At 46.0% G+C, this 26,234-nt stretch overlaps 1 protein-coding gene and 1 pseudogene across 4 annotated transcripts; both read right to left on the minus strand.

Moving 5' to 3' along the window:
• Positions 1-1,223: 1,223 nt before the first annotated feature.
• On the minus strand, positions 1,224-9,771 carry LOC133231106 (putative killer cell immunoglobulin-like receptor-like protein KIR3DX1). Of its 4 annotated transcripts, XM_061389358.1 has the most exons (9): positions 9,568-9,771; positions 9,390-9,425; positions 7,998-8,264; positions 6,822-7,121; positions 5,178-5,477; positions 4,870-4,920; positions 4,008-4,125; positions 3,199-3,251; positions 2,349-3,088 (listed from the first exon to the last, which is right to left on the minus strand). In XM_061389358.1, the coding sequence occupies exons 1-8, from the start codon at positions 9,599-9,601 to the stop codon at positions 3,200-3,202; spliced, it is 1,158 nt and encodes a 385-aa protein (XP_061245342.1). In that variant the 5' UTR covers positions 9,602-9,771; the 3' UTR covers positions 2,349-3,088; position 3,199. The 4 variants fall into 4 exon arrangements, with proteins under 4 accessions (XP_061245341.1, XP_061245342.1, XP_061245340.1 ...); XM_061389357.1 differs by lacking the exon at positions 2,349-3,088 and adding an exon at positions 1,224-2,109 and having other exon boundaries at positions 9,390-9,771; XM_061389356.1 differs by having other exon boundaries at positions 9,390-9,771.
• An 11,678-nt stretch (positions 9,772-21,449) lies between these two features.
• LOC133231109 (putative killer cell immunoglobulin-like receptor-like protein KIR3DX1) lies at positions 21,450-24,574 on the minus strand (annotated as a pseudogene).
• Positions 24,575-26,234: the final 1,660 nt, after the last annotated feature.

Genomic DNA, 26,234 nt, shown 5'->3' on the forward strand with positions numbered 1-26,234 from the left:
TAAATTTTAAAACAAAATGAAAGAAAATGAAGTCACTCAGTCGTGTCCAACTCTTTGCAACCCTATGCGCTGTAGGCTGGCAGGCTCCAATGTTCATGGGATTTTCCAGGCAAGAATACTAGAGTGCGTTGCCATTTCCTTCTCCAAATAGTGCATGCCAACTGCAGCATACTCCCTGATGGTCTGTGTACTCACTCTCACATTCCAACTCTGCATACGGTGTATTCACATGGGCACCCTGAGCTGCCCCAAAGAGCCTGAACCCAGATGGTGAGTTTGTGGAAGGCCCTGGAAGGAAGTCAGAGGCTGAGTCCCAGAATCTCCCCACCCCTCACTCCCCAGCTCATCTCAGGAGCCCTTCCAGGTTTCACCAGCATCACTCTAGAATCTCAGGTCTCCCACCTCGCCCCCTACCAACTTCCCATGACTCAAGTGACATATGGGTCCCAGGAGACCCGGGAGGACCCACCTGCAAGGTTCTGGGCCTCTTGCCCAGACTCAGCCCTTCAAGTGAGAGATTTGCCACTGAAAGCTTGGGCTGATTCTCTCCCCATCAGGATCCCTGGCCCCTCAAGCTGTCTGAGCCGTGAAGATCCCGTGAGGTGGGGGCAGGGTGGGCGTCCTGTGCCCACCTGCAGTCCTCTCCCTGCCCTGAACATCTGGCCAAGGAGGAGAAGCTCAGAGAGGACGGAAGGCATGTCTGCAGCTCTGAGCGCCCAGCCACCCCCGCCCCCACACTGTACAGATGAGGAGACCACGGGGCCCTAGAGGACAAACAGGATGTGGTCCCTGGAGGCCTGCTGCCACCCTTCAGAGTTCCCACGGCTGTGGACTCACAGCAGGGGGCAGGCCCTCCGTGGACCTGGCTCTGATGTCTCCAGGCAGGGCTCAAGAGGCATCTCAGCCCAGACCTCAGGTCTCAACTCTTTCTCTTTCTGCCTGGTCTGACCCCCTGCTCCAGAGGGTGGGACCCAGTTTCTCGTCCTGAGTCAGCTGTGACAGCCTGGCTCCAAATAAGACTCAGAACTTTATTTTCCCAGTCGCCTCCAGAAATGGAATTTACTTCTCATCTTCAGTCAGTTCATAAATTATTGCAGAGCACCTACTGTGTACCAGGCATTGGTGCCACACAGCAGAAATACACCCATGACCCAGGTACACCCATCTTCTGTGTGTGGTTGAAGAACTCAGATTTTGCAGAATGAAGGCATCAAATGCTAACATTCAATTATTTTTTTTTTAAAAGAAGTAATCTGAGAACAACTGGGGTTCAAATCTACACTGTGAACATTCAGAAAAATGAAGATCATGACTTTGGTCCCTCACCTAGAGGCAAGAAAAAAAAAAGGAAAAAAAAAAAAAAACCAATGGATAATTAGGGGAAACATGGAAACAGTGACAGTAGCAACACAGGAGCCCCAGAATGTCTTCACTTTAAGCGATCCTGACATTTCTTGGTAAAAGAGTTCTTGGGCGGTTTAGTTCTAAGCCAGGAGAGACATCACACACAGAGAGCTCAGTGAGCAACTAAGGCTCCGTGGAGCTTGATTTTCATCCCATTTGCCACTCAGTTCACACCGGGGTCCTCATGGTGTTATCCTCTTCAGCCCTCCACTTGGTTGAGCCAAGCCACATTGTGCCAACAGTTGATAACTTAAAAGGCACAAGATTCTCAAATCCTTGGCTTTGGAGAAAAGAAGCAAAAAAGACTAAACATGTGAATATCGATGGATTAACACAACATGTGCAAAGCCTCGCTGGGGCAGGTGTTCTCTCTGCAGCCCTCAGTGATCTGGCGTGGAATGTCCAGTAGTATTATCTGTGATGAGGGCCTTTTAAAACATCTGCTCTGTCCAGCACCATGGCACCTGGCCACATGATGCTCCTGAGCACTTGAAATGTGGGTGTGACTGAAGAACTGAATGCTTTACTTCCTAGAGTCACTGTCTGTACCACGTGGCTGGGTAAGTACTTTATCGGCCAGTGCAGATCCAGACTAGGGGCATCTTGTTGTCTTGTTTCTACCCCTGGAACCTCAGCATCCTCAGTGCACACGGCTGGGAAAAGGCCGAGGGGCCTTCCCCGATGGCTCAGTGGTAAAGAATCCGCCTGCCAATGCAAGAGATATGAGAGACGTGGGTTTGATCTCTGGGTCAAGAAGATCCCCTTGAGAAGGGAATGGCAACTCACTCCAGGATTCTTGCCCGGAGAATCCCATGCACCTAGGCGCCTAGAGAGCTACACAATGTCATGGGTCCGCCATGAGTCGGACATGACTGAAATGACTTAGCATGCAAACACACAGCCTCGTGTGGCAAGAGGCACCACACTGGATATCTCAAACAGAATATACTTCATCTTTTTATTTGGCCAACTTGCATTGCTTTTGTTATTGTTTCATGGAAGGCATTTTGTTTTAAATATAGCAGTCTGTACATGTCAATCTTAAACTTCCAATCTATCTCTCCCCTCATCCTTCCCCTCTGTAACTCTAAGTTTGTTCTCTAAGTCTACAAGTCTGTTTCTGTCTTGTAAACAAGTTCATTTTTGTAAGCTATTACTGAACAGAGGTTTTTTTAAATTGGCTTTATTTTATTTTAAACTGAATAATTTGAAGACTCAACTTGCAAATTGTTATGCTTTACTGGAATTTTTGAAAAAGTAGGATGATCATGGTAAGCTACCCAGTAAGTGCAATTGATTAGAATAACTTCTCCCAAAAGGTTACATAGTTAAAACAGACTATTAGAATACCCAGGGGATTACTAAGAGCTGGTGGGATTTTTGGAGACTATCCTATAATTGTTTTACTCCACTGTTATCCTCAGAGCTGCAGGGCTGCTTTTGAGGAGGAGAAGGAGTGCCCATGAAGGAACCCCTTTAAAAAGAGATGTAGCTCTTCAATTTTTAACATTCTGTGTGCTCAAAGGATGGGGCCAGGTCAGGGTCAGCATGGTCTTGGTTTGCATCAAATTCCTCATAGATAGTAGTCTCGGCGGAGAGGTGCATGAGGCTCAGGAATGAACACTGTCTCAGAGAGGGTCCTGTGGTTCAAGTGGGTGAATATCACATCCTCTGCTGATGGGTCCTGAGAGGAAGGAGATGTGAATGATGGAATGAAATGTGATCTTCGAAGGCTGGGGCATTGGGCATTGGAGGGGCTCAGGCTATGGCAAGGGTTTGGGTGGAAGGACTCACCTCACCATTCACTGTTCTGTCTTCTTTGGGCTCTCCTTCCATGATGGCAACATCTGCGAATGGAAGAGAGTCAAGGCTCTTGGGGTGGGGGCGATTCTTCTAGACCTCCATATCTTTGGTGGAGACATCAAAGCCAAAAAAAGCAGGGGTGTGCCCCAGGTTGCTGAGTCTGTCTACTCCACTAAATTAAAAAAAAATCCCCTATACAAGCCCAGCCACTGACAGACTCTCTCAGGAATCTGTTGAAACCCAAGAAGTCCATCCTACATATTCTGTTATGGACCATCGTCTAATGCGTATCAGCAGATTCCCGATATCATAAAGGGGAGAAGAACGGATGGCTGTAGTTGAAGGGCAGAACAGGCCTTGGAATGTTCCTGGGGACTCAGGGATAAAGGGTCAACCTTCCAGTGCAGAGAGTATGGGTTCTGTCCTAGGTGGGAGAACTGAGATCCCACATGCCTTGAAGCAACTATCCTCAATGCTGCAACTGCTGAGCCCACGAGCTCTGGAGCCTTGAACTGCACCCCAGCACAGCAGTGAGGATCCCTCATGCTGCAGCTGAGACCTGATGCAGCTAAGAATAAATTAACACATATTTTCATAAAAAGAACAGGGTTCCATGGGTCTCTGGAATATATTCATTCAGGGAGTACAACAATGGAAATCACTTTTTAACCTACAGGAAGTGAAAACGCCATTCTCTGCTATGAGCCCACCTCCCCCTGTGTCAGATGACACTGTGCTTCCCTCCTTCAGACTTATGATTGTGGGAGAACACCAGTGACAGCTTGGCTCTTCATACTTACTTTATGGGTAACCAGTGACAGACAAGAACAGCGAGGAAGATGCTGGTATAGATGAAGGCTACGGAGAGCCTAAGGAGAAGGTGCAGCTGGCTGGAGTGGCCTTGAGGAAGCCGTGCTTCTGCCAACGATCAAAGGGAAGAAGGTCTGGTTATTCGTTGCATCCACCCTGCCCCTACACACAGGAGTTATTGTATCCTTGTGTCAAAGTGTGTCAGCAGGTCTCAACCTGATCAGTATGGTCTCCACTTCCCAGGAGGTACCACAGCATCCAGGAGAGATGCTAGCAGTGGATGAAGTAAAGAGGCCATGGAAGACCAGCAGCGGTCTGAAACCAGGTCCCCCAGGCACCAATGCAGTTTATCTCTGCTGCCCCATGTGACAAGGCATGGTGATTTTGCATGAATGGGGACTGCTTTAATCCTCCATATATTTCCCCCTCCATCCACATATACCTGGAATGGAATCCTCAAGAAGACATGACACTTCTATTTCTGAACTGTGGAATGTTTACTTCATAAAACACTAACAGAGGAATAGCACATATTGAACGTGCTCCCTAAAACTCTCCCCTTGTCCCCCGCATCCTTCCCCAAAGATACTGGTGGAGGGAGGGTAAGCATCTCCCTTAAGCATGGGGTCAAATCACTTGGTCTCACTTTGTTCACTTTAGAAATTCCCAGTCCCAGAGAATGAGAAACTCAATGCCCTCTCTGGTTCTAATACAGACCATGATCTCAAATGCTGACATGACAGGGATGTTGAGGAGCCCAAAGTCACAACTGGGAGGTGGTAGAATGAACACTCACACAGGGACCCTCTGTCTTCTCAGAAATTTGCTGAGATAGGAGACCGTCTTGCTTACCTTCTGTGGTGTGTGGATCCATGATTGATGGGCAAGTACTTGTCGTGGATCCTTAGAGAAAAAAGCCAGAAGGGGTGAACAGTAACTCTTCACTATGATCCGTCAGGCTTGGGTGGCCCTGCATGACTGGCTCATAGCTTCACTGAGGTACGAAGGCCCCTTCACCACTACAAGGCTGTGATCCATGTGGAGGAGATAGTGAAGGACAGAGGAGTCTGTTGTGCTGCAGGCCTCAGGGTGGCAAAGGGTTGGACAACATAGCGTCTGAACAGGAACAACAAAGCATGGGCCAGGAAGAGGTTGCTCACCTGTGACAGACAGGAACAGTGGGTCGCTGGAGTTTGACCACGAGTAGGGAGAGCGAGTGAAAGAGCCGTAACACCTGTAGACCCCGCTGTGGGCTGGGGTCCCAGGACCCAGAGGGAACTCTGCCTGGAGTGCTCTGCAGGGGCTCTGCCCTCCAGCGAGATGGCGTCCAAGGTTCACCCCCTCCCTGAGCAAATGGAACTGGTCAAAGGCACTCTCGGAGCTGCAGACCAAGGTCACGTTCTCTCCTGACCTCACCATGGAGCCCCCCTGGGCTGAGAGAGAGGGTTTTTTGGACAGACCTGGAAGGAGGAGAGCTTGATCTTAAAGCACAAAGTAACTCTACTCCTAAGTAGAGGACTAAAGCCTGAAGTGTGCAACAAGAGCAGCACTGCAATGAGAAGGCCGCCCACCACCAGGAGAGAAAGCCCCACAGTAAGGGGTACCCAGCACAGAGAGGGTGGGTTGATTTGGGAGAATGGCATTGAAACATGTATAATATCATATATGAAACGAGTCACCAGTCCAGGTTCGAATCTCGATACTGGATGCTTGGGGCTGGTGCACTGGGATGACCCAGAGGGATGGTATGGGGAGGGAGGAGGGAGGAGGCTACAGGGTGTGGAACACATGTATACCTGTGGTGGATTCATGTTGATATATGGCAAAACCAATACAATATTGTAAAGTTAAAAAAATAATAAATAAAAAAAGAAAACTTAGAAATAACTTTAAAAATGGAGTGTCATTTAAAATCCTTTTAAAAAATAAATAATTTTTAAAATGGATTGTCATTTAATATTCTTTTTTAAAGAAAGAATATATGTATATGAATAACTGAATCACTCTGTTGTACAACAGGAATTAACAACATCTGAAATCAACTAGACTTCAGCAAACATAAATAAGATAAAATAAATTATAAAAATCAACCAGATGTGCCATTCTCTTGAAATAAGCAGACTACTACTAAATAGACTACTAACTACTGCTGGGGACCATCAGCAAACATGGCATTGACCCAGAAGAAGAGATTATGGAGTGAAAATTGCCAGAATCTCATTAATCTTTGACCACCTCTTTCTTGAGGGCGTGTTCAGCGCTGCCCTGCCCACCCCCAAGGGCTGGAAGGGATGGTTTAGCGGGGATGGTTGGAGGGACCACTCCCCCCGCCTCTTTGTGCAGAAGGACGCGTTAAACCGTGATGCTGAGCAATGTCAGGGTGTCAACCTCCATCACGATCACCCAGGGGCTGGACAGCAAGGGTGTCTGGTACCACAATGTGCTGCTGACAGAGGAAGGGAGCTCTGACATGAAAGCGGGAAACCAACCCCTTAACCAACCATTGTGGGCTGCCTGAGCGGGGAATTTCCTGGGTCCCTGCTCTGGTACATTTTTCTCTATTGGTCGTTCTTTCATGTTCTTGGTCCTTCAGTCTGTCACCGGCTGTGTCTTCTCCTTAGTACACGGCAGGGACTCTGTTATCTTTTCCTTTCCGTGTTCACACCTCCTCTCTCTGGTTTGTTCCCTCTCCTGAGTTTGTGAGTGTCTCTGCACGCCTGTCATTCTCTCCCAGTACTGATGCTGGACTGGACACCAGACCTTCTGTGACACAGAGAGCAGAAGGGACGTATGGCCACACTCACCTGTGATCATGATGTCCACGGGGTCGCTGGGGGCTGACCACTCATAGGGGGATCTTCTGAGAGAGCCGTAGCATCTGTAGGTGCCGGCACTCGCCAAAGTCATGGGGCCAATGGAGAAGTCAGCTGGGGCATACCCACCAGTGAGCATCTCTCCATGTCTCTGGAAATGCCCTGTGCTGTTTTCATGGTGCAGGATAAACTTGTCAAACATCACCAGTGAGTGACAGCGGAGGGTCACATTGTCTCCCTGCTGCACGAGGGGCCCTGGGTGGGCTGAGATGGAGGGTTTTTTGAACACACCTAGGAACAAAAGGTTGTGAGCTTCAGTGAGTCACCCACCTTGGCCCTTCCGCTGACATCTGAAGGTGTAAAACTCCTCCCCATTTACCAGCGGAGCCAACTACCCTTCCTGTGTGTTTTGTTGCATTCTCTTTAGCCTTGTTCTCGGGTTTTGGCTCATGTTTCTTTTTGTTCAAGACCTCTGCCTCCTCTGTGCTCATTCTAAGCTCTTTAGCTGTTGGATCTGCTCTGGGGTTCATGCATGCTTACTCAGTCACTTCAGTTGAGTCCGACTCTGTGCAACTCCATGGACTGTAGCCAGCCAGGCTCCTCTGCCCATGGGATTCTCCAGTTGAGAATACTGGAGTGCGTTACTATGCTCTTAGCTTCATCCCATCCCTAATATGTGTGGTGGGGGCTGGGGTGGGTCTGAGGATGCATACCCTGGCTCCCTTCACACTCATCTAGAATGTGGGCGCTGACTGCAGGACATTGGGGTGGAGGTGGAGAAAAGGGAACATTTCCCCATCTGTGTCCCCACCTCATGCCTCTGAGACATTCCTGGGACTTGTCCCTGAGGCTTCAGCTCCTTCAAATGGGATTATAGCTCCCTACCGGGTGGCAGGTGCTGGATCAGGGTCGTGCCCCATCCTCCCTGCTGGCAGGCAGTGGCAGCATCCTGTCTAACTCATGCCTAGGGAGGCTCCTCCTTCCTGCCCTGGGGCACCCCATCCCTCTATTCGACACCCTGAGTTTAAACTCTCAGAGTGGGTTCTCTTTCCCTGGTTTGGTCCTGGCTGGGGGTCCTGAGGAAGTCTTGCTCTGCACGGGCAAGTGGACCTAGTGTAGGATTACCTGCAGGCACGGCTGTACTGGGCTGGGCTGGACCCCTCCTACCTGAGACCACAATCTGCAGGGGGTCACTGGGTGCAGACCAGTAGGCTTCAGAACATGTGTAGGACCCGGCATGTTCTCTGGTCACCGGGCCAAGGGTGAAGTTATTGAAATGATGTCCTTGGAGCTCAGGCAAACGCTTTCCCCCATCTGTTTTGAACAGTCTGAATCTCTTAAGTGGAGAATGGGAGTGACATTGAAGAGTCACAGTCTGTCCTAAGGGAACCACGGGGCTTGGCCAGGCGGACAAAGACAGCTTCTCATATTTACCTAGGAGAAAAGGAGACACAGGCTTTGAGAAGAAAATGGGAACAGTCAGCTCTCCCCACAGCCCTCGTGGGTGGGCTTCCCCTTTAATTCTTCGAACTCTTCTCCCCTAAAGTGCATCACCCTGATGCTCAAGGACACCTGGGGCTTGGGGACAGACAGAGACACAGTCAATCCAGGACGGACATCATGGGAATTCTCAGGACATGAATCACTCCTTGGGTTGACAAAATGTTGAGAACCTTTCTCTCAAAACACAAAAAACCTGGGCTGTACAGTGGTTAGGACTTGGCACTTTCTCTGCCAAGGGCCCAAGTTGAAACCCTGATCAGGGAAAGATCCCACAAGCTGCACAATGAAGGCAAAATAAAATACCACAGAAAAATTGATGCATGGACAAGAAGCAAAAGGACTTCCCTGTTGCATTTGTTGTAGCTCAAAATGGTAAAGAATCTTCCTGCAAGGCAGGAGACCAGGGTTCAGTCCCTGAGATGGCAAGATCCCCTGGATTAGGAAATAGCAACCACCTCCATATGCTTGCCTGGAGAATCCTATGGACAGAGGAGCCTGGTGAGCTACAGTCCATGGAGTCGAAAGGAGTAGGACATGACTGACTAACACTAACACAACAAAGCAGTGAAAAAGCCACTAGACTAAAAAGAAGGAAGTAAACCTTGAACCTCGCTCCTTTGTTAACTAACCTACATCAAATGGGTGACAAGGTCCAAGTGGCCCTGCCTGATGACCAGACCCTTCCCTGGGGTCAGGTCTAGCGGGCGGTCCTGCAGATCCTGTTGTTAAGGGCCAGTTGGAGATGCCAGGAGCCAGCTTGTAGGGGAGGGTCTGTGGGCTTCAGCCTCTTGCTCCCCTCTCATGATAGAAATGGCACTCAGTGGGCCTAGCTCCCAGCTCCCAGACTTCACACTGTGCCTTCAGGTCCAGAGTCCAGAGCTGGGCTAACCTCTGGTGAGAGCAAAGATGACTATCAAGGCCAATAGGAGGACCTGGGATCCACAGGACACACGGCTCTCGCTGTACTGACAGGGGTCTCACCCCGGCCCCCAGTGTCATCTGCATCAGCCCCAACTACTCTGCTCAACAGAGAAATAAGGGATGGGGAGGACTCACCCACAGCTGCCCAGATCCTTAGACTCACACAGAATCCTAGAAGGAAAAGCCTGTCAGAAATGGCTTGTCCTGATGGACCCCACGCTCCTTGCACCCTCATCCAGGGAACCTGGTCAGTGGTGTGAAGACCCCCCGGTTTCCACCATAACCCTCTCCGACTGTGTCTTTCTGGACTCACCGAGACTCAGGAGGCTGAGGAGTGTGGGGCACATGGCTCTGCTTCTGTGAGACAGGAGGCAGAACTGAGCAAAGCTGACAGAGGCACAGGATGCGGAAGCGGGCGGTGTTGTTGTTACAGTCAGCCTGGGTCATGTCACATGGGAAGATGGCCAGCCTTTTCTCACTCCAGGGATGGAAGTCTGACCTGAGCCGCATCACGGAGCATGCCTCATGACCCGATCGTCACTTTTTGTTTCCCTAAACACTTTAAACCTAAGAAGATTCAGACAGATCTTACTGCCTTTAGGAAGTAGTATCGGTGATTCAGTGTATACCATGCAGGATGCTTTTCCCAAGCTCATGATAAATCTCATTAACCTTAACTCTTCAAAGAAGAGAAATCACATGTTCCCACCTCGTATGTCAGGCTCAGTGCAGGTTGCCAATTAAAGACTCATTAATACTTTTATTCTGCATTCTTTTTTTCCCCTATTTTTCCCTTTATTTTCTTTTATTTTTTAACTTTACAATATTGTATTGGTTTTGCCATATATCAACATGAATCTGGCACAGGTACACGTGTTCCCTATCCTGAACCCTCCTTCTCCCCATACCATCCCGCTGGGTTATGGGAGGACCAGACATGCATATTATGGCTCTTTGAACATATGAAAAAATTCTATATTGTAATATATGTGATTAAGAAACTAACTGTGTTAGTTTCAGATGTACAACAAAGTGAATCAGTGATACATATACATGCATCTATTGCTTTTCAAATTCTTTTCCCACTTAGGTAGTTACAGAGTATTATGTAGAATTCTCTGTTTTATACAGTAGGTCCCTGTGGTCATGCGTTTTTAATATAGCCTTGTGTATACGTCAGTCCCAAACTTCCAATCTAACCTCCCCCTGACACTATTCCCCTGGTAACCGTAAGTTCATTCTCTGTGAGTCTGTGTTGTAAATAAGTTCATTTTTTTAGATGTCACAAATAAATGATATCATGTGATATTTGTCTTTCTCTGACTCTTCTTCATCTGAAATTATTTCGTGACTGTGAGTGGAAACTTCGCACACACAACACTCTCTATCTCTCTCTCTTCCTCCCTTTCCAATCCAAGGACCACACATGTACACAAAGATAATGTGTGTAAAGATGACTGTGGTGTTTTTTTGGGAGGGGGATTTGTTCTGCCTGAAAAGGTGGACAACCTTACTTCCTAGATACTCAAAGGTACACAAATATGTCAAGTAGAGACTTCCAAGCTCCAAAATGCTTGAGTGAGGAGCGTGTCCAGAACAATCAACTCCAAACTGGGGCAAAATGGCCCAGCTGTTTCAGGACTCCAAGGGCAGACATACACCCAGTTCAGCTGTTGTTCATAGACAGGAAAGAACCTCAGTAAGGGCAGTGATTCCACACCATTTTACTGGGGGTGGGGGTCGTTAAGATTAGTGATGCTTTGTAAGTAATAAATCTGGTCTCCCCTTGATCATTATGTATGTAATGGAGTAACAGTACAGTCGCTTTTCTTAAAATTTCCTCTTATTTACTTAATATCATGTTTCAGAATTGGTCTGTATTCTTTGTCATTTCAGTTTGTGCATTTTTACTGCCATTAATGTTTCATTGCAGATATAGAAACCACAAATTTTTAAAAATTAAAAAAAATTATTGTAGTATAGTTCATTTCTGCTGTACAGCACATTGATTCAGCTCGACATATATATTCTTTCCTTTATGATTTATGCCAGGATACTGAATAAAATTCCCTGTGCCATACTGTAGGACCTCATTCTTTATCCATTCTATGTATAAATAGATTTCATCTGCTAATCCCAAGCTCCCAGTCCTTCCCTCCTTGGCAACCACAAGCCTGTTCTCTATGTCTGTGAGTCTGTTCCTGTTTCATTGATATGTTCCTTTTAGATTCCACACATGGGTGATATCACAGAAAATTGTCTTTCTCTTTCTGTCTATTTCACTTAATATGTTAATCTCGAGGTTCATCCATGCTGCTGCAAATGGCATGATTTCATTTTTTTAATGTCTGAGTGGTATTCCATTCTCTGTCTGTATAAGCATATACATCTTCTTTATCCCATCATCAGTCAGTGGACAATTAGGCTGTTCCCATGTCTTGGCTATTGTAAGTTTTGCTGCTATAGGCATAGGGGTGCATGAGTCATTTCAAGGGCTAGTGTTTTTCCAGATATATGCTTGGTACTGGAATTGTTGGATCACATGGAAACTCTGTTTTTACTTTTTTTGAGGAACTTCCATACTGTTTTCCGCAGCGGCTGCACCAGTTTCCACTCCCCCCAACAATGTAAGAGGGTTTCCCTCTTCTCCACACCCTCTCCAGCATCTATTATTCGGCAACTGTCTAATGTTGGCCATTCTGATCGGTATAAGGTGGTACCTCCTTGCAGTGTCGATTTGCCTTTCTCTACTAATGAGCAATGCTGAGCATCTCTTCATATGCCTGTTGGCCATCTGCGTATCTTCTTTTAAACCACAGATATCAATTGTGAGAGTGACGTCTATGGATTTTCTCTAAAATGAACGACACCTCTGCCAATGTCTCATGAATGTGCTCTGAGTCCAACCTCACGTTGTTTGTCAAGGGACAGAGTGATGAGGTCTTCAGGAAAGGAATAGTGACTTTATTGGAAAGCCAGCAGGCCAAGGAGATCATGAACTTGTGCCCCATAGAATCATCTTACCTGACTTAGATGGGCTTTTTGGGGAGTGAGAGGGATGGTCAAACAGTGTTTACTGAATGTAAAATAACCCTAGCCCATGGGGAAGAAAATTCCAAGAAAAGAGAACAATACACATTAAACACCCATGTGTGAACCCACACTTTCACACTTACACACACACACACACACACACTAAAACAGGAGGAGGTGTTGCTGGTTGTTGCAGTGTTTTAATTAACTAGTTAATGGCTGTGCTGGGTCTTCGTCGCTGTGCACAGGCTTTCTCTAATTGTGGGAAGTTGGGCAGCTCTTTGCTGTGTGCAGGGTCTCTTATCGCTGTGGCTTCTCTTGTTGTGGGGCACCCGCTCTAGGCACAAGGGCTTGAGGCCCACTGGCTTAACAGCCCCAAGGCATGTGAAATCTTCTCGGTCCTGGGATCGGGCCCATGTCCCCCACATGGGCAGGCAGATTCCCAACCAGTGGACCAGCAGGGAAGCCCTGTTGCAAGCTTTCCCCCCCCTTAGTTTATTTATGTTTAATTAAAGGGCAATTACAATACTGTGATGGTTTCTGCCATACATCGACATGGATCAGCCATAGCTATACTACGTCCCCTCCACTGTGGAAATCTTTTCATCCTGGAATCCTTTGTTCTCCAAGCTGTCCATGCAGATCTGGTCATTAAGCCCCTGACAATGCAAAAGGTTCTGTCTGTTCTGTCACTTTTTATCTCTATATGAATGGGAAAGTGTTATACCTTTTAAGTTCAGAGCCTTGAGAATAGTTTAGGCCCTTAGTCATGTCTGACTCTTTGTGATCCCATGGGCTGCAACCCACCAGACTCCTCTGTCCATGGGGGTTCTCCAGGCAAGAATGCTGGGGTGGGTTGCTATTTCCATCTCCAGGAGATCGTCCCAACTGAGGGATCGACTCAGGTCTCCTGTGTTGCAGGCAGAGTCTTTATCATCTGAGTCACCAGGAAAGCCCACCAGTAACATAATGTGATTCAATATTTCCTCCCACAATTAACATTGCCACTGTTTTCCATTTACTTTTATCATGGACATGGTGGGATTTTGGTATCATGCTTTCACTCTCAGTGTAGCATAACACTGATGTGGCATATACCGTATGTTTAAAAATAGAAGAATCAATACAATGCTAGATTTCTAATTTTTTTAAAAATGTATGCAACAAGCAAAAAAGATTTACTGTATAGCATGGAGAACTATAGTCAATATCTTGTAATAACCTAAAATGGAAAATAATTTGAAAAATAATGTATGTGTGCTTGTATAACTGAAAATCACCTTGCTGTGCACCTGAAACATTGTAAGTCAACTACACTTCAATGAAATATGTATATGATGAGATTAAAAAATGGAACCAGTAAAATAAATAAATTTTAAAACAAGATGAAAGAAAATGAAGTCACTCAGCCATGTCTGACTCTTTGCAACTCTATGGACTGTAGCCTGGCAGGCTCCAATGTTCATGGGATTTTGCAGATAAGAATACTGGAATGCATTGCCATTTCCTTCTCCAAATAATGCAGGCCAACTGCAGCATACTCCCTGATGGTCTGTGTACTCACTCTCACATTCCAACTCTGCCTAGGGTGTATTCACATGGGCACCCTGAGCTTTCCAAAAGAGTCTCAGCCCATATGGTGGGTTTGTGGGTGGTCCCTGGAAGGAAATCAGAGGCTGAGTCCCAGGACTTCCCCACCCCTCACTCCCCAGCTCAGCTCCTGAGCCCTTCCAGGTTTCACCAGCATCACTCTAGAATCCCAGTGCCCTGACCTTGCCCCCTACCACCTTTCTGGGACTCAAGTGAGATATGGGTCCCAGGAGACCCAGGAGGAGTCACCTGCAGGGTTAGGGGTCCTCTGGCCCAGACTCAGCCCTGGAACTGAAAGATTTGCCACTGAAAGCTTGGGCTAATTCTCTCCCCATCAGGATCCCTGGCCCCTCACGCTGTCTGAACCCTGAGGTTCCCGTGAACTGGGGGCAGGGTGGGCATCATGTGCCCTCCTGCAGTGCCCTCCCTGCTTTGCACAACTGGCCGAGGAGGAGAAGCTCAGAGAAGATGGAAGGCATGTCTACAGCTCTGAGTGCCCAGCTGCCCCCGTCCCTGCCCTGTACAGATGAGGACACCACGGGGCCCTAGAGGACAAACAGGATGTGGTCCCTGGGGGGCTGCCGCCACCCCTCAGGGTTCCCACGGCCATGGACTCACAACAGGGTGCAGCCCCTCCGTGGACCTGGCTCTGATGTCTCCAGGCAGGGCTCAGGAGGCATCTCAGCCCAGACATGAGGTCTCAGCTCTTTCTCTTTCTGCCTGGTCTAACCCCCTGCTCCAGAGGGTGGGACCCATGTTTTCGCTCTTAATCAGCCCTGGACAGTTTGGCTCCAAATAAGACTCAGACTTTATTTTCCCAGTCCCCTGCAGAAATGGAATTTACTTCTCATCTTTGATCAGTTCATAAATTATTGCAGAGCACCTACTCTGTACCAGGCATTGGTGCCACACAGCAGAAATACACCCATGACCCAGGTAAACCCATGTTCTATAGTTGGCTGAAGAATTGAGATTCTGCAGAATGCAAGAATTGAGATTCTGCAGTATGCAGGCATCAAATGCTAACATTCAATTATTTTTTTAAAAGAAGATATATAAGAATAACTGGGGTTCATGTCTACACTGTGAACATGCAGAAGAAGGAAGATTATGACATCTGGTCCCCGAACCTAAAGGCCAAAAGCAAATAAGGATAATTAGGGGAAAAAATGGAAACAGTGACAGTAGCAACACAGGAGCCCCAGAATGTCTTCACTTTAAGCGATCCTGACATTTCTTGGTAAAAGAGTTCTTGGGCAGTTTAGTTCTAAGCCAGGAGAGACATCACACACAGAGAGCTCAGTGAGCAACTAAGGCTCTGTGGAGCTTGATTTTCACCCCATTGGCCAGCTCAGTTCACACCGGGGTCCTCATGCTGTTATCCTCTTCAGCCCTCTGCTTGGTTGAGCCAAGCCACATTGTGCCAACAGTTGATAAGTTAAAAGGCACAAGATTCTCATATCCTTGGCTTTGGTGAAAAGAAGCAAAAAAGACAAAACACACAAATATCAATGGATTAACACAACATTTGCAAAGCCTCCCTGGGGCAAATGTTCTGTCTGCAGCCCTCGGTCATCTGGAGTGGAATATCCAGTAGAATTCTCTGTGATGAGGGGACTTTTTAAACATCTGCTCTGTCCGGCACCATGGCACCTGGCTGCATGATGCTCCTGAGCACTTGAAATGTGGTGGGTGTGACTGAAGAACTGAATGGTTTACTTCATATACATGTAGAGTCATTGTCTGTACAGTGTGGCTGGGTAACTACTTTATCGGCCAGTGTGGATCCAGACTGAGGGGGATCTTATTGTCCTGTTTGTACCCCTGGAACCCCAGCACACTTAGTGCCCACGACTGGAAAAGGGTTGAGGGGTCTTCCCCGATGGCTCAGTGGTAAAGAATCTGCCTGCCAATGCAAGAGACATGAGAGACATGGGTTCGATCCCTGGGTCAAGAAGATTCCCTCGAGAAGGGAATGGCAACCCACTCCAGGATTCTTGCCTGGAGAATCCCATGCACAGAGGAGCCTAGCGAGCTACACAACGTCATGGGTTCCCAAAGAGTCAGACATGACTGAATCGACTTAGCACACAGACACACAGCCTCTTGTGGCAAGTGGCACCACACTGGATATCTCAAACAGAATATACTTCATCTTTTTATTTGGCCAACTTGCATTGCTTTTTCTTTCTTGCATTGCTTTTATTATTGTTTCATGGAAAGCATTTTGTTTTAAATATAGCAGTGTGCACATGTCACTCTTAAACTTCCAATGTATCTCTCCCCTCATCCTTCCCCTCTGTAACTCTAAGTTTGTTCTCTAAGTCTACAAGTCTGTTTCTGTCTTGTAAACAAGTTCATTTTTGTAAGCTATTACTGAACAGAGGTTTTTTTTTAAATTGGCTTTATTTTATTTTAAACTGAATAATTTGAAGACTCAAATTGCAAATTGTTATGCTTTACTGGAATTTTTGAAAAAGTAGGATGATCATGGTAACCTACCCAGTAAGTGCAATTGATTAGAATAACTTCCCCCAAAAGGTTAGATAGTTAAAATAGAGTGTTAGAATAGCCAGGGATTACTAAGAGCTGGTGGGAGTTTTGAAGATAATCCTATAATTCTTGGACTCCACTCTTAACTTCAGAGCTGCGGGGCTGCTTTGGAGGAGGAGGAGTGCCCATGGAGGAACCCCTTTAGAAAGAGATCTAGCTCTTCAATTTATAACACTCTGTGTGCTCAAAGGATGGGGCCAGGTCAGGGTCAGCATGATCTGGTTTACATCAAATTCCTCATAGATACTGGTCTCGGCGGAGAGGTGCATGGGGCTCAGGGGAGTGGGAGTGAGCAGTCTCTCAGAGAGCGTCCTGTGGTTCAAGTGGGTGAATATCATACCCTCTGCTGATGGGTCCTGAGAGGAAGGAGATGTGAATGATGAAATGAAATGTGATCTTCGAAGTCTGGGGCATTGGGCATTGGAGGGGCTCAGGCTATGGCAAGGGTTTGGGCGGGAGGACTCACCTCGCCATTCACTGTTCTGTCTTCTTTGGGCTCTCCTTCCATGATGACAGCATGTGCGAATGGAAGAGAATCAAGGCTCTTGGGGTTGGGGCGACTCTTCTAGACCTCCATATCTTTGGTGGGGACATCAAAGCCAAAAAAAAGCAGGGGTGTGCCCCAGGTTGCTGAGTCTGTCTACTCCACCTAATTAAAAAAATAAAAAAAGAAAAGCATTCCATATATAAGACCAGCCAGTGACGGACTCTCTCAGGAATCTGTGGAAACCCATGGAGCCCATCCTACATCTTCTGTTATGGACCATCCTCTAATGTGTATCAGCAGATTCCCAAGATCATAAAGTGGAGAAGAACAGATGCCTGTGGTTGAAGGGAAGAACAGGGCTTGGAATGTCCCAGCTGGCCTAGGGATTAAGGGTCAACCTTCCAGTGCAGAGAGTGTGGGTTCTATCCTGGGTGGGAGAACTGAGATCCCACATGCTTTGAAGCAACTATCCTCAATATTGCAACTGCTGAGCCCGCGAGCTCTGGAGCCTTGAACTGCACCCCAGCACCACAACGAGGATCCCCCATGCTGCAGCTGAGACCTGATTCAGCTAAGAATAAATTAACACATATTTTCACAAAAAGAATAGGGTTCCATGGTTCTCTGGAAGATGTTCATTCAGGGATTACAACAATGGAAATCAGTTTTTAACCTACAGGAAGTGAAAACGCCATTCTCTGCTATGAGCCCGACTGCCCCTGTGTTGCATGATGCTGTGCTTCCCTCCTTCAAACTTATGATTTTGTGTAGAACACCAGTGACAGTTTGACTAAAGCCTGAAGTGTGCCACAAGATCAGCACTGCAATGAGAAGCCCGTCCACTGCCAGGAGAGAAAGCCCCACAGTAAGGGGTACCCAGCTCAGGGAAAAGTTCAGAAATAACTTTAAAAATGGAGTGTCCTTGCTCTGTGAAAAATACCATTGGTAGCTTGATAGAGATTGCATTGAATCTATAGATTGCTTTGGGTAGTATACTCATTTTCACTATATTGATTCTTCCGACCCATGAACATGGTATATTTCTCCATCCATTAGTATCCTTTTTGATTCCTTTCACCAGTGTTTTATAGTTTTCTATATATAGGTCTTTAGTTTCTTTAGGTAGATATATTCCTAAGTATTTTATTCTTTTCGTTGCAATGGTGAATGAAATTGTTCCCTTAATTTCTCTATTTTCTCATTGTTAGTGTATAGGAATGCAAGGGATTTCTGTGTGTTGATTTTATATCCTGTAACTTTACTCTATTCAGTGATTAGCTCTAGGAATTTTCTGGTGGCATCTTTAGTGTTTTCTATGTAGAGGATCATGTCATCTGCAAACAGTGAGAGTTTTACATCATATTTTCCAATTTGGATTCTTTTTTTTTCTTTTTCTTCTCTGATTTCTGTGGCCAAAACTTACAAAACTATGTTGAATAATAGTGGTGAAAGTGGGCACCCTTGTCTTGTTCCTGACTTTAGGGGAAATGCTTTCACTTTTTCACCATTGAGGATAATGTTTGCTGTGGGTTTGTCATATATAGCTTTTATTATGTTGAGGTATGTTCCTTCTATTCCTGCTCTGGAGAGTTTTTATCATAAATGGATGTTGAATTTTGTCAAAGGCTTCCTCTGCATCTATTGAGATAATCATATGGCTTTTATTTTTCAATTTGTTAATGTGGTGTATTACATTGATTGATTTGCAGATATTGAAGAATCCTTGCATCCCTGGGATAAAGCCCACTTGGTCATGGTGTATGATCTTTTTAATGTGTTCTTGGATTCTGATTGCTAGAATTTTGTTAAGGGTTTTTGCATCTATGTTCATGAGTGATATTGGCCTGTAGTTTTCCTTTTTTTTTTTTTTTGTGGCATCTTTGTCAGGTTTTGTTATTAGGGTGATGGTGGCCTTATAGAATGAGTTTGGAAGTTTACCTACCTCTGCATTTTTCTGGAAGATTTTGAGTAGGAATGTGTTAGCACTTCTCTAAAATTTTGGTAGAATTCAGCTGTGAAGCCATCTGGACCTGGGCTTTTGTTTGCTGGAAGATTTCTGATTACAGGTTCAATTTCTGTGCTTGTGATGTGTCTGTTAAGATTTGCTATTTCTTTGTGGTTCAGTTTTGGAAAGTTGTACTTTTCTAAGAATTTGTGCATTTATTCCACGTTGTCCATTTTATTGGCATATAATTGCTGATAGTAGTCTCTTATGATCCTTTGTATTTCTGTGTTGTCTGTTGTGATGTCTCCATTTTCATTTCTAATTTTATTGATTTGATTTTTCTCCCTTGGTTTATTGATGAGTCTGGCTAATGGTTTGTCAATTTTATTTATCCTTTCAAAGAACCAGCTTTTGGCTTTGTTGATTTTTGCTATGGTCTCTTTTGCATTTATTTCTGCCCTAATTTTTAAGATTTCTTTCCTTCTACTAACCCTGGGGTTCTTCATTTCTTCCTTTTCTAGTTGCTTTAGGTGTAGAGTTAGGTTACTTATTTGACTTTTTTCTTGTTTCTTGAGGTATGCCTGTATTGCTATGAACTTTCCCCTTAGCACTGCTTTTACAATGTCCCACAGGTTTTGGGTTGTTGTGTTTTCATTTTCATTCATTTCTATGCATATTTTCATTTCTTTTTTTGATCTCTTCTGTGATTTTTTGTTATACAGCAGCATGTTGTTCAGAATGGGAGAAAATAATAGCAAATGAAGCAACTGACAAACAACTAATCTCAAAAATATACAAGCAACTCCTACAGCTCAATGCCAGAAAAATAAACGACCCAATCAAAAAATGGGCCAAAGAACTAAATAGACATTTCTCCAAAGAAGACATACAGATGGCTAACAAACACATGAAAAGATGCTCGACATCACTCACTATCAGAGAAATGCAAATCAAAAGCACAATGAGGTACCATTTCACGACAGTCAGAATGCCTGCGATCCAAAAGTCTATAATCAATAAATGCTGGAGAGGGTGTGGAGAAAAGGGAACCCTCTTACACTGTTGGTGGGAATGCAAACTAGTATAGCCACTATGGAGAACAATGTGGAGATTCCTTGAAACACTGGAAATAGAACTGCCTTATGATCCAGCAATCCCACTGCTGGGCATACACACAGAATTGAAAGAGACATGTGTACTCCAATGTTCATCGCAGCACTGTTTATAATAGCCAGGACATGGAAGCAACCTAGATGTCCATCAGCAGAGGAATGGGTAAGAAAGCTGTGGTACATATACACAAGGGAGTATTACTCAGCCATTAAAAAGAATACATTTGAATCAGTTCTAATGAGGTGGATGAAACTGGAGGTTTTTATACAGAGTGAAGTAAGCCAGAAAGAAAAACACCAATACAGTATACCAATGCATATCTATGGAATTTAGAAAGATGGTAACGATAACCCTGTATGTGAGACAGCAAAAGAGACACAGATATATAGAACAGTCTTTTGGACTCTGTGGGAGATGGAGAGGGTGGGATGATTTGGGAGAATGGCATTGAAACATGTATAATATCATATAAGAAAAGAATCACCAGTCCAAGGTCAATGCATGATACTGGTTGCTTGGGGCTGGTGCATTGGGATGACCCAGAGGGATGGTACGGGGAGGGAACAGGGAGGGGGGTTCATGATGGGAACACGTGTACACCTGTGGCGGATTCATGTTGATGTATGGCAAAACCAATACAATATTTTAAAGTAATTAACCTCCAACTAAATAAATAAATTTATATTAAAAAAAGAAATTGCAAAAAAATTTAATAAAAATGGAATATCATTTAAAAAATAAATAATTTTTATAAAATGGATTTTATTTAATATCTTTTTTAAAAGAAAGAATATATGTATATGAATAACTGAATCACTCTGTTGTATAAAGGAATTAACAATATCTGAAATCAACTAGACTTCAACAGACATAAATAAGATAAAATAAATTTTAAAATCAACCAGATGTGCCGATCTCTTGAAATAAACACAACCTACTAACTACTGCTGGGGACCATCAGAAAACATGGCATTGACCCAGAAGAAGAGATTATGGAATGGAAATTGCCAGACTCTCATTTGATCTTTGACCACCTCTTTCTTTTTTTTTTTTTTTAACCCATTTTTAAAAAATTTTTATTTTATTTTTAAACTTTACATAATTGTATTAGTTTTGCCAAATATCAAAATGAATCCGCCACAGGTATACATGTCTTCCCCATCCTGAACCCTCCTCCCTCCTCCCTCCCCATATCATCCCTCTGGAGGGCGTGTTTAGCGCTGCCCTGCCCACCCGCAGGGGCTAGAAGGGACTCCTTAGTGGGAGGGATGGAGGGACCACTCCCCCCTCTTTGTGCAGAAAGACGCGTTAAACCAAGAGGCTGAGCAACTTCAGGGTGTCAACATCTGTCTCGATCACCCAGGGGCCAGACTGCAAGGGCGTCTGGTACCACAGTGTGCTGCTGACAGAGGAAGGGAGCTCTGACATGAAAGCAGGAAACCAAGCCCTTAACCAACCATCATTGGCTGCCTGAGCGGGGAATTTCCCGGGTCCCTGCTCTGGTACATTTTTCTCCATTGGTCGTTCTTTCACGTTCTTGCTCCTTCACTCTGTCACCAGCTGTGTCTTCTCCTTAGCACATGGTAGGTACTCTGTTCTCTTTTCCCTTCCGTGTTCACACCTCCTCTCTCTCTGGTTTGTTCCCTCTCCTGAGTTTGTGAGTGTCTCTGCAAACTGTCATTCTCTCCTGGGACTGATGCTGGACTGGACACCAGACCATCTGTGACACAGAGAGCAGAAGGGACTGGTCTGGCCACACTCATCTGTGATGATGATGTCCACAGGGTCGCTGGGAGCTGACCACTCATAGGGGGAGTGGCTGAGAGAGCCAGAGCATCTGTAGGTGCCCGGTCTTGCCAAAGTCATGGGGCCAATGAAGAAGTCAGCTGGGGCATGCCCACCGGTGAGCATCTCTCCATGTCTCTGGAAATGCCCTGTGCTGCTTTTTTCCTGCAGGATAAATTTGTCATGCAGCATTGATGAGTGAAAGCGAAAGGTCACATTCTCTTCCACCTGCATGAGGGGCTCTGGGTGGGCTGAGATGGAGGGTTTTGTGAACACACCTAGAAGCAAAGAGCTTGTGAGCTTCAGTGAGTCACCCCACCTCAGTGCTTCCCCTGACATCTGAAGGTGTGAAAAACCTCCCCATGAAGCAGCAAAGCCAATTACCCTTCCTGTCTGTTCTGTTGCATTCTCTTTAGCCTTGTTCTCGGGCTCTGGCTCATGCTTTTCTGTTTCTCTTTGCTCAAGACCTCCGGCCTCCACTGTGTTTATTCTAAGCTCTTTAGCTGTTCGATCTGCTCTCAGCTTCCATACATACTCAGTCACTTCAGTTGTGTCAGACTCTGTGGGGTCCCATGGACTGTAGCCCACCGTGCTCTTCTGTCCATGGGATTCTCCAGTTGAGAATACTGGAGTGGGTTGCAGTGCCCTTAACTTCATCCCATTCCTAATATGCATGGTGGGGGGCTTCTCTGGTAGAATACATACCAGGTGTAATACGTACCTTGGCTCCTTTCACACTCATCTCCTAGAAAGTTGGTGATGATTGGCAGGAGGTTGGGAAGGAGGTGGAGAAAAAAGGGACCACCTGTGATCCCCACTTCACACCTCTGGAAACATTCCTGGGCTGACTTGGTCTTAACTGGGACCCCAGCTCCTTCATATGGGATTACAGCTCCCTACTGGGTGGCAGGTGCTGGATCAGGGTTCCTCCTCAGCCTCCGAGTTGACAGGCAGTGGCAGCATCCTGTCTAACTAATGCCTAGGGAGGGTCCTCTTTCCTGAGCCAGGGGAACACATCCCTCCATTCAACACCCTGAGTTTAAACTCTCAGACTTGGTCCTCTTTCCTTGGTTCGGTTCTGGCTGGGAATCCTGAGGACGTCTTTGGCTGCACTGGCACATGGATCTAGGGTAGGATTGCCTGCAGGTACAGGTGTCCCAAGCTGGGCTGGACCCCTCCTACCTGTGACCATAATCTGCAGGGGGTCACTGACATAGGACCACACAGAGAGAGACATGTGTAGGACCTGGCATGTTTTCTGGTCACTGGCCCAGTGGTGAAGGTGTTGAAATGATATCCCGGGAGCTTGGGCAACATGGTCCCATCTCTTTTGAGCAGTCTGAATATCACAAATGGAGGACCGAAGTGACACTGAAGAGTCACAGTCTGTCCTAAGGTAACCACAGGGCTTGGCCAGGCTGACAAAGAGGGCTTCTCATATTCACCTAGGAGAGAAGGAGACACAGGCTTTGAGAGAAAAATAGGAATGATCCCCTCTCCCCACCGCCCTCGTGGGTGCTTCCCCTTCAATTCTTCCAACTCTCCTCCCCTAAAGTGCATCACCCTGATGCTCAGGGACACCTGGGGCCTGGGGACAGACAGAGACACAGTCAACCCAGGACGGACATCATGAGGATCTAAGAATACGATTCTTGGAAGTGGTTCTTGGGTTGAAAAAATGTTGAGAAACTTTCTCTGAAAACACAAAACACTGGGGATTCCCTGTTGGTCCAGTTGTTAGGACTCAGTACTTTTTCTTCCAAGGGCCCAAGTTGAATCCCTGATCAGGGAACTAAGATTCTGCAAGCTGCACAATGCAGGCAAAAGAAAGCAACAGCGAAAAATTGATGCATGGACAAGAAGGGGAAGGGCTTCCCTGTTGTATGCTTCCCTGCATTTGTTGTAGCTCAAATGGTAAAGAATCTTCCTGCAATGCAGGAGAGCAGGGTTCAGTCTCTGAGTTGGCCAGATCTCCTGGTCAAGGAAATGGCAACCCACTCTTGCATTCTTGCCTGGAGAATCCCATGGATAGAGTAGCCTGGTGAGCTACAGTCCACGGGGTCGCAAACAGTCGGACTTGACAGAGCGACTAACACTAACAAAACTGAGCAGTGAAAAAGCCACTTGCCTGAAAAGAAGGAAGTAAACCTTGAATCTTGCTTCTTTGTTAGCTAACCTACATCAAATCTGTGACAAGGTCCAAGTGGCCATGCCTGATGGCTAGACCCTCCCCTGGGGTCAGCTTTAGTGGGTGCTCCTGCTGATCCTGTTGTTAAAGGCTGGTTGGAGAGGCCAGGAACCACCTTGTAGGAGAGGGGTCTGTGGGGTGCAGCCTCTTGCTCCCCTCTCATGATTGAAATGGCACTCGGGGGCTCAGCTCCCAGCTGACAGACTTCACACTGCGCCTTCATGTCCAGAGTCCAGACCTGGGCTAACCCCTGGGGAGAGTGAAGATGAGTATCAAGGTCAAAAGAGATAAGGGATCCACAGGGCATGCGGCTCTCACTGTACTGACAGGGGTCTCACCCTGGTCCCCCAGTGTCCTCTGCATCAGCCCCAACTGCTCTGCTCAACAGAGAAATAAGGGATAGGGAGGACTCAGCCACAGCTGCCCAGATCCTCAGACTCACACAGAATCCTAGAAGGAAAACCCTGTCAGAGATGGCTTGTCCTGATGGATCCCACGTTCCTTGCACCCTCATCCAGGGAACCTGTTCAGTGGTGCGAGAGCCCCCCGATTTCCACCATAACCTTCTCTGACTGTGTCTTTCCGGACTCACCAAGACTCAGGAGGCTGAGGAGTGTGGGGCACATGGCTCTGCTTCTGTGAGACAGAAGGCACAACTGAGCAAAGCTGACTGAGTCACAGGATGAGGAAGGTGGGCGGTGCAGTTAGTACAGTCAGTTGGTTCATGTCACATGGGAAGATGGCCAGCCTCGTCTCACTCCAGGGATGGAAGTCTGACCTGAGCCACATTACAGAGCACACATCATGACCCGACCATCACATTTTGTTTCCCTAAACACTATCAACCTCAGATATGCAGATGATACCACCCTTATGGCAGAAAGTGAAGAGGACCTCAAAAGCCTCTTGATGAAGGTGAAAGAGGAGACTGAAAAAGTTGGCATAAAGCTCAACATTCAGAAAATGAAGATCATGGCATCTGGTTCCATCACTTCATGGCATCTGGTCCCATCACTTCATGGCAAATAGATGGGGAAACAGTGGAAACTGTCAGATTTTATTTTGGGGGGCTTCAAAGTCACTGCAGATGGTGACTGCAGCCATGAAATTGAAAGACGCTTACTCCTTGGAAGGAAAGTTATGACCAACCTCGATAGCATATTGAAAAGCAGAGACATTACTTTGCCAACAAAGGTCCATCTGGTCAAGGCTATGGTTTTTCCAGTGGTCATGTATGGATGTGAGAGTTGGACTGTAAAGAAAGCTGAGTGCCAAAGAATTGATGCTTTTGAACTGTGGTGTTGGAGAAGACTCTTGAAAGTCCCTTGGACTGCAAGGAGATCCAACCAGTCCATTCTGAAGGAGATCAGCCCTGGGATTTCTTTGGAAGGAATGATGCTAAAGCTGAAACTCCAGTCCTTTGGCCACCTCATGCGAAGTGTTGCCAATTGGAAAAGACCCTGATGCTGGGAGGGATTGCGGGGAGAAGGAGAAGGGGATTACAAAGGATGAGATGGCTGGATGGCATCACTGACTCGATGGACGTGAGTCTGAGTGAACTCTGGGAGTTGGTGATGGACAGGGAGGCCTGGCGTGCTGCGATTCATGGGGTAGCAAAGATTCGGACATGACTGAGCGACGGAACTGAACTGAAACACTATCAGCCTAAGAGGATTAGAACAGATCTTGCTTCTTTTAGGAAGTAGTAATGGTGATTCAGTGTATATCATGCAGGATGCTTTTCCCAAGCTCATGATAAACCTGATTAACCTTAAGTCTTTGCAGAAGAGAAATCACATGTACCCACATCATATTTCAGGCTCAGTGCAGGTTGGCAATTAAAGACTCATTAATAGAGACTTTTATTCTGCATTCTTATGAGAGGACCAGACATGCATATATGGCTCTTTGAAAATATATTGTAATACATGTGATTAAGAAACTAACTGTTAGTTTCAGGTCTACGACAAATTGATTCAGTTATACATATACAAGCATCTATTGCTTCTCAAATTCTTTTCCCACTAAGGTAGTTACAGAATAATAAGTAGAATTCTCTGTTTTATACAGTAGGTCCTTCTTGCTCATCCATTTTTTTTTTTATGTTGAAGATCTTCTTTATTTTTTTATTTTATTTTATTTTTTTAACTTTACAATATTGTATTGGTTTTGCCATATATCAAAATGAATCCGCTGCAGGTATACATGTGTTCCCCATCCTGAACCCTCCTCCCTTCTCCCTCCCCATACCATCCATTTTAATACAGCCGTATGTATATGTCAGTC

This window comes from Bos javanicus, chromosome 18 (assembly GCF_032452875.1).
Source record: "Bos javanicus breed banteng chromosome 18, ARS-OSU_banteng_1.0, whole genome shotgun sequence".
NCBI lineage: Eukaryota > Metazoa > Chordata > Mammalia > Artiodactyla > Bovidae > Bos > Bos javanicus.

Coding starts and splice junctions, on each gene's coding strand:
- LOC133231106 (XM_061389357.1), bottom strand. CDS start 9,489: ATGAGGGTGCAAGGAGCGTGGGGTCCATCAGGACAAGCCATTTCTGAC. Junction 8,265..9,389: donor AAGGATCTGGGCAGCTGTGG/GTGAGTCCTCCC, acceptor CTTTTCTCCTAG/GTAAATATGAGAAGCTGTCT. Junction 3,252..4,007: donor TGTCACTGGTTACCCATAAA/GTAAGTATGAAG, acceptor TTCCATTCGCAG/ATGTTGCCATCATGGAAGGA.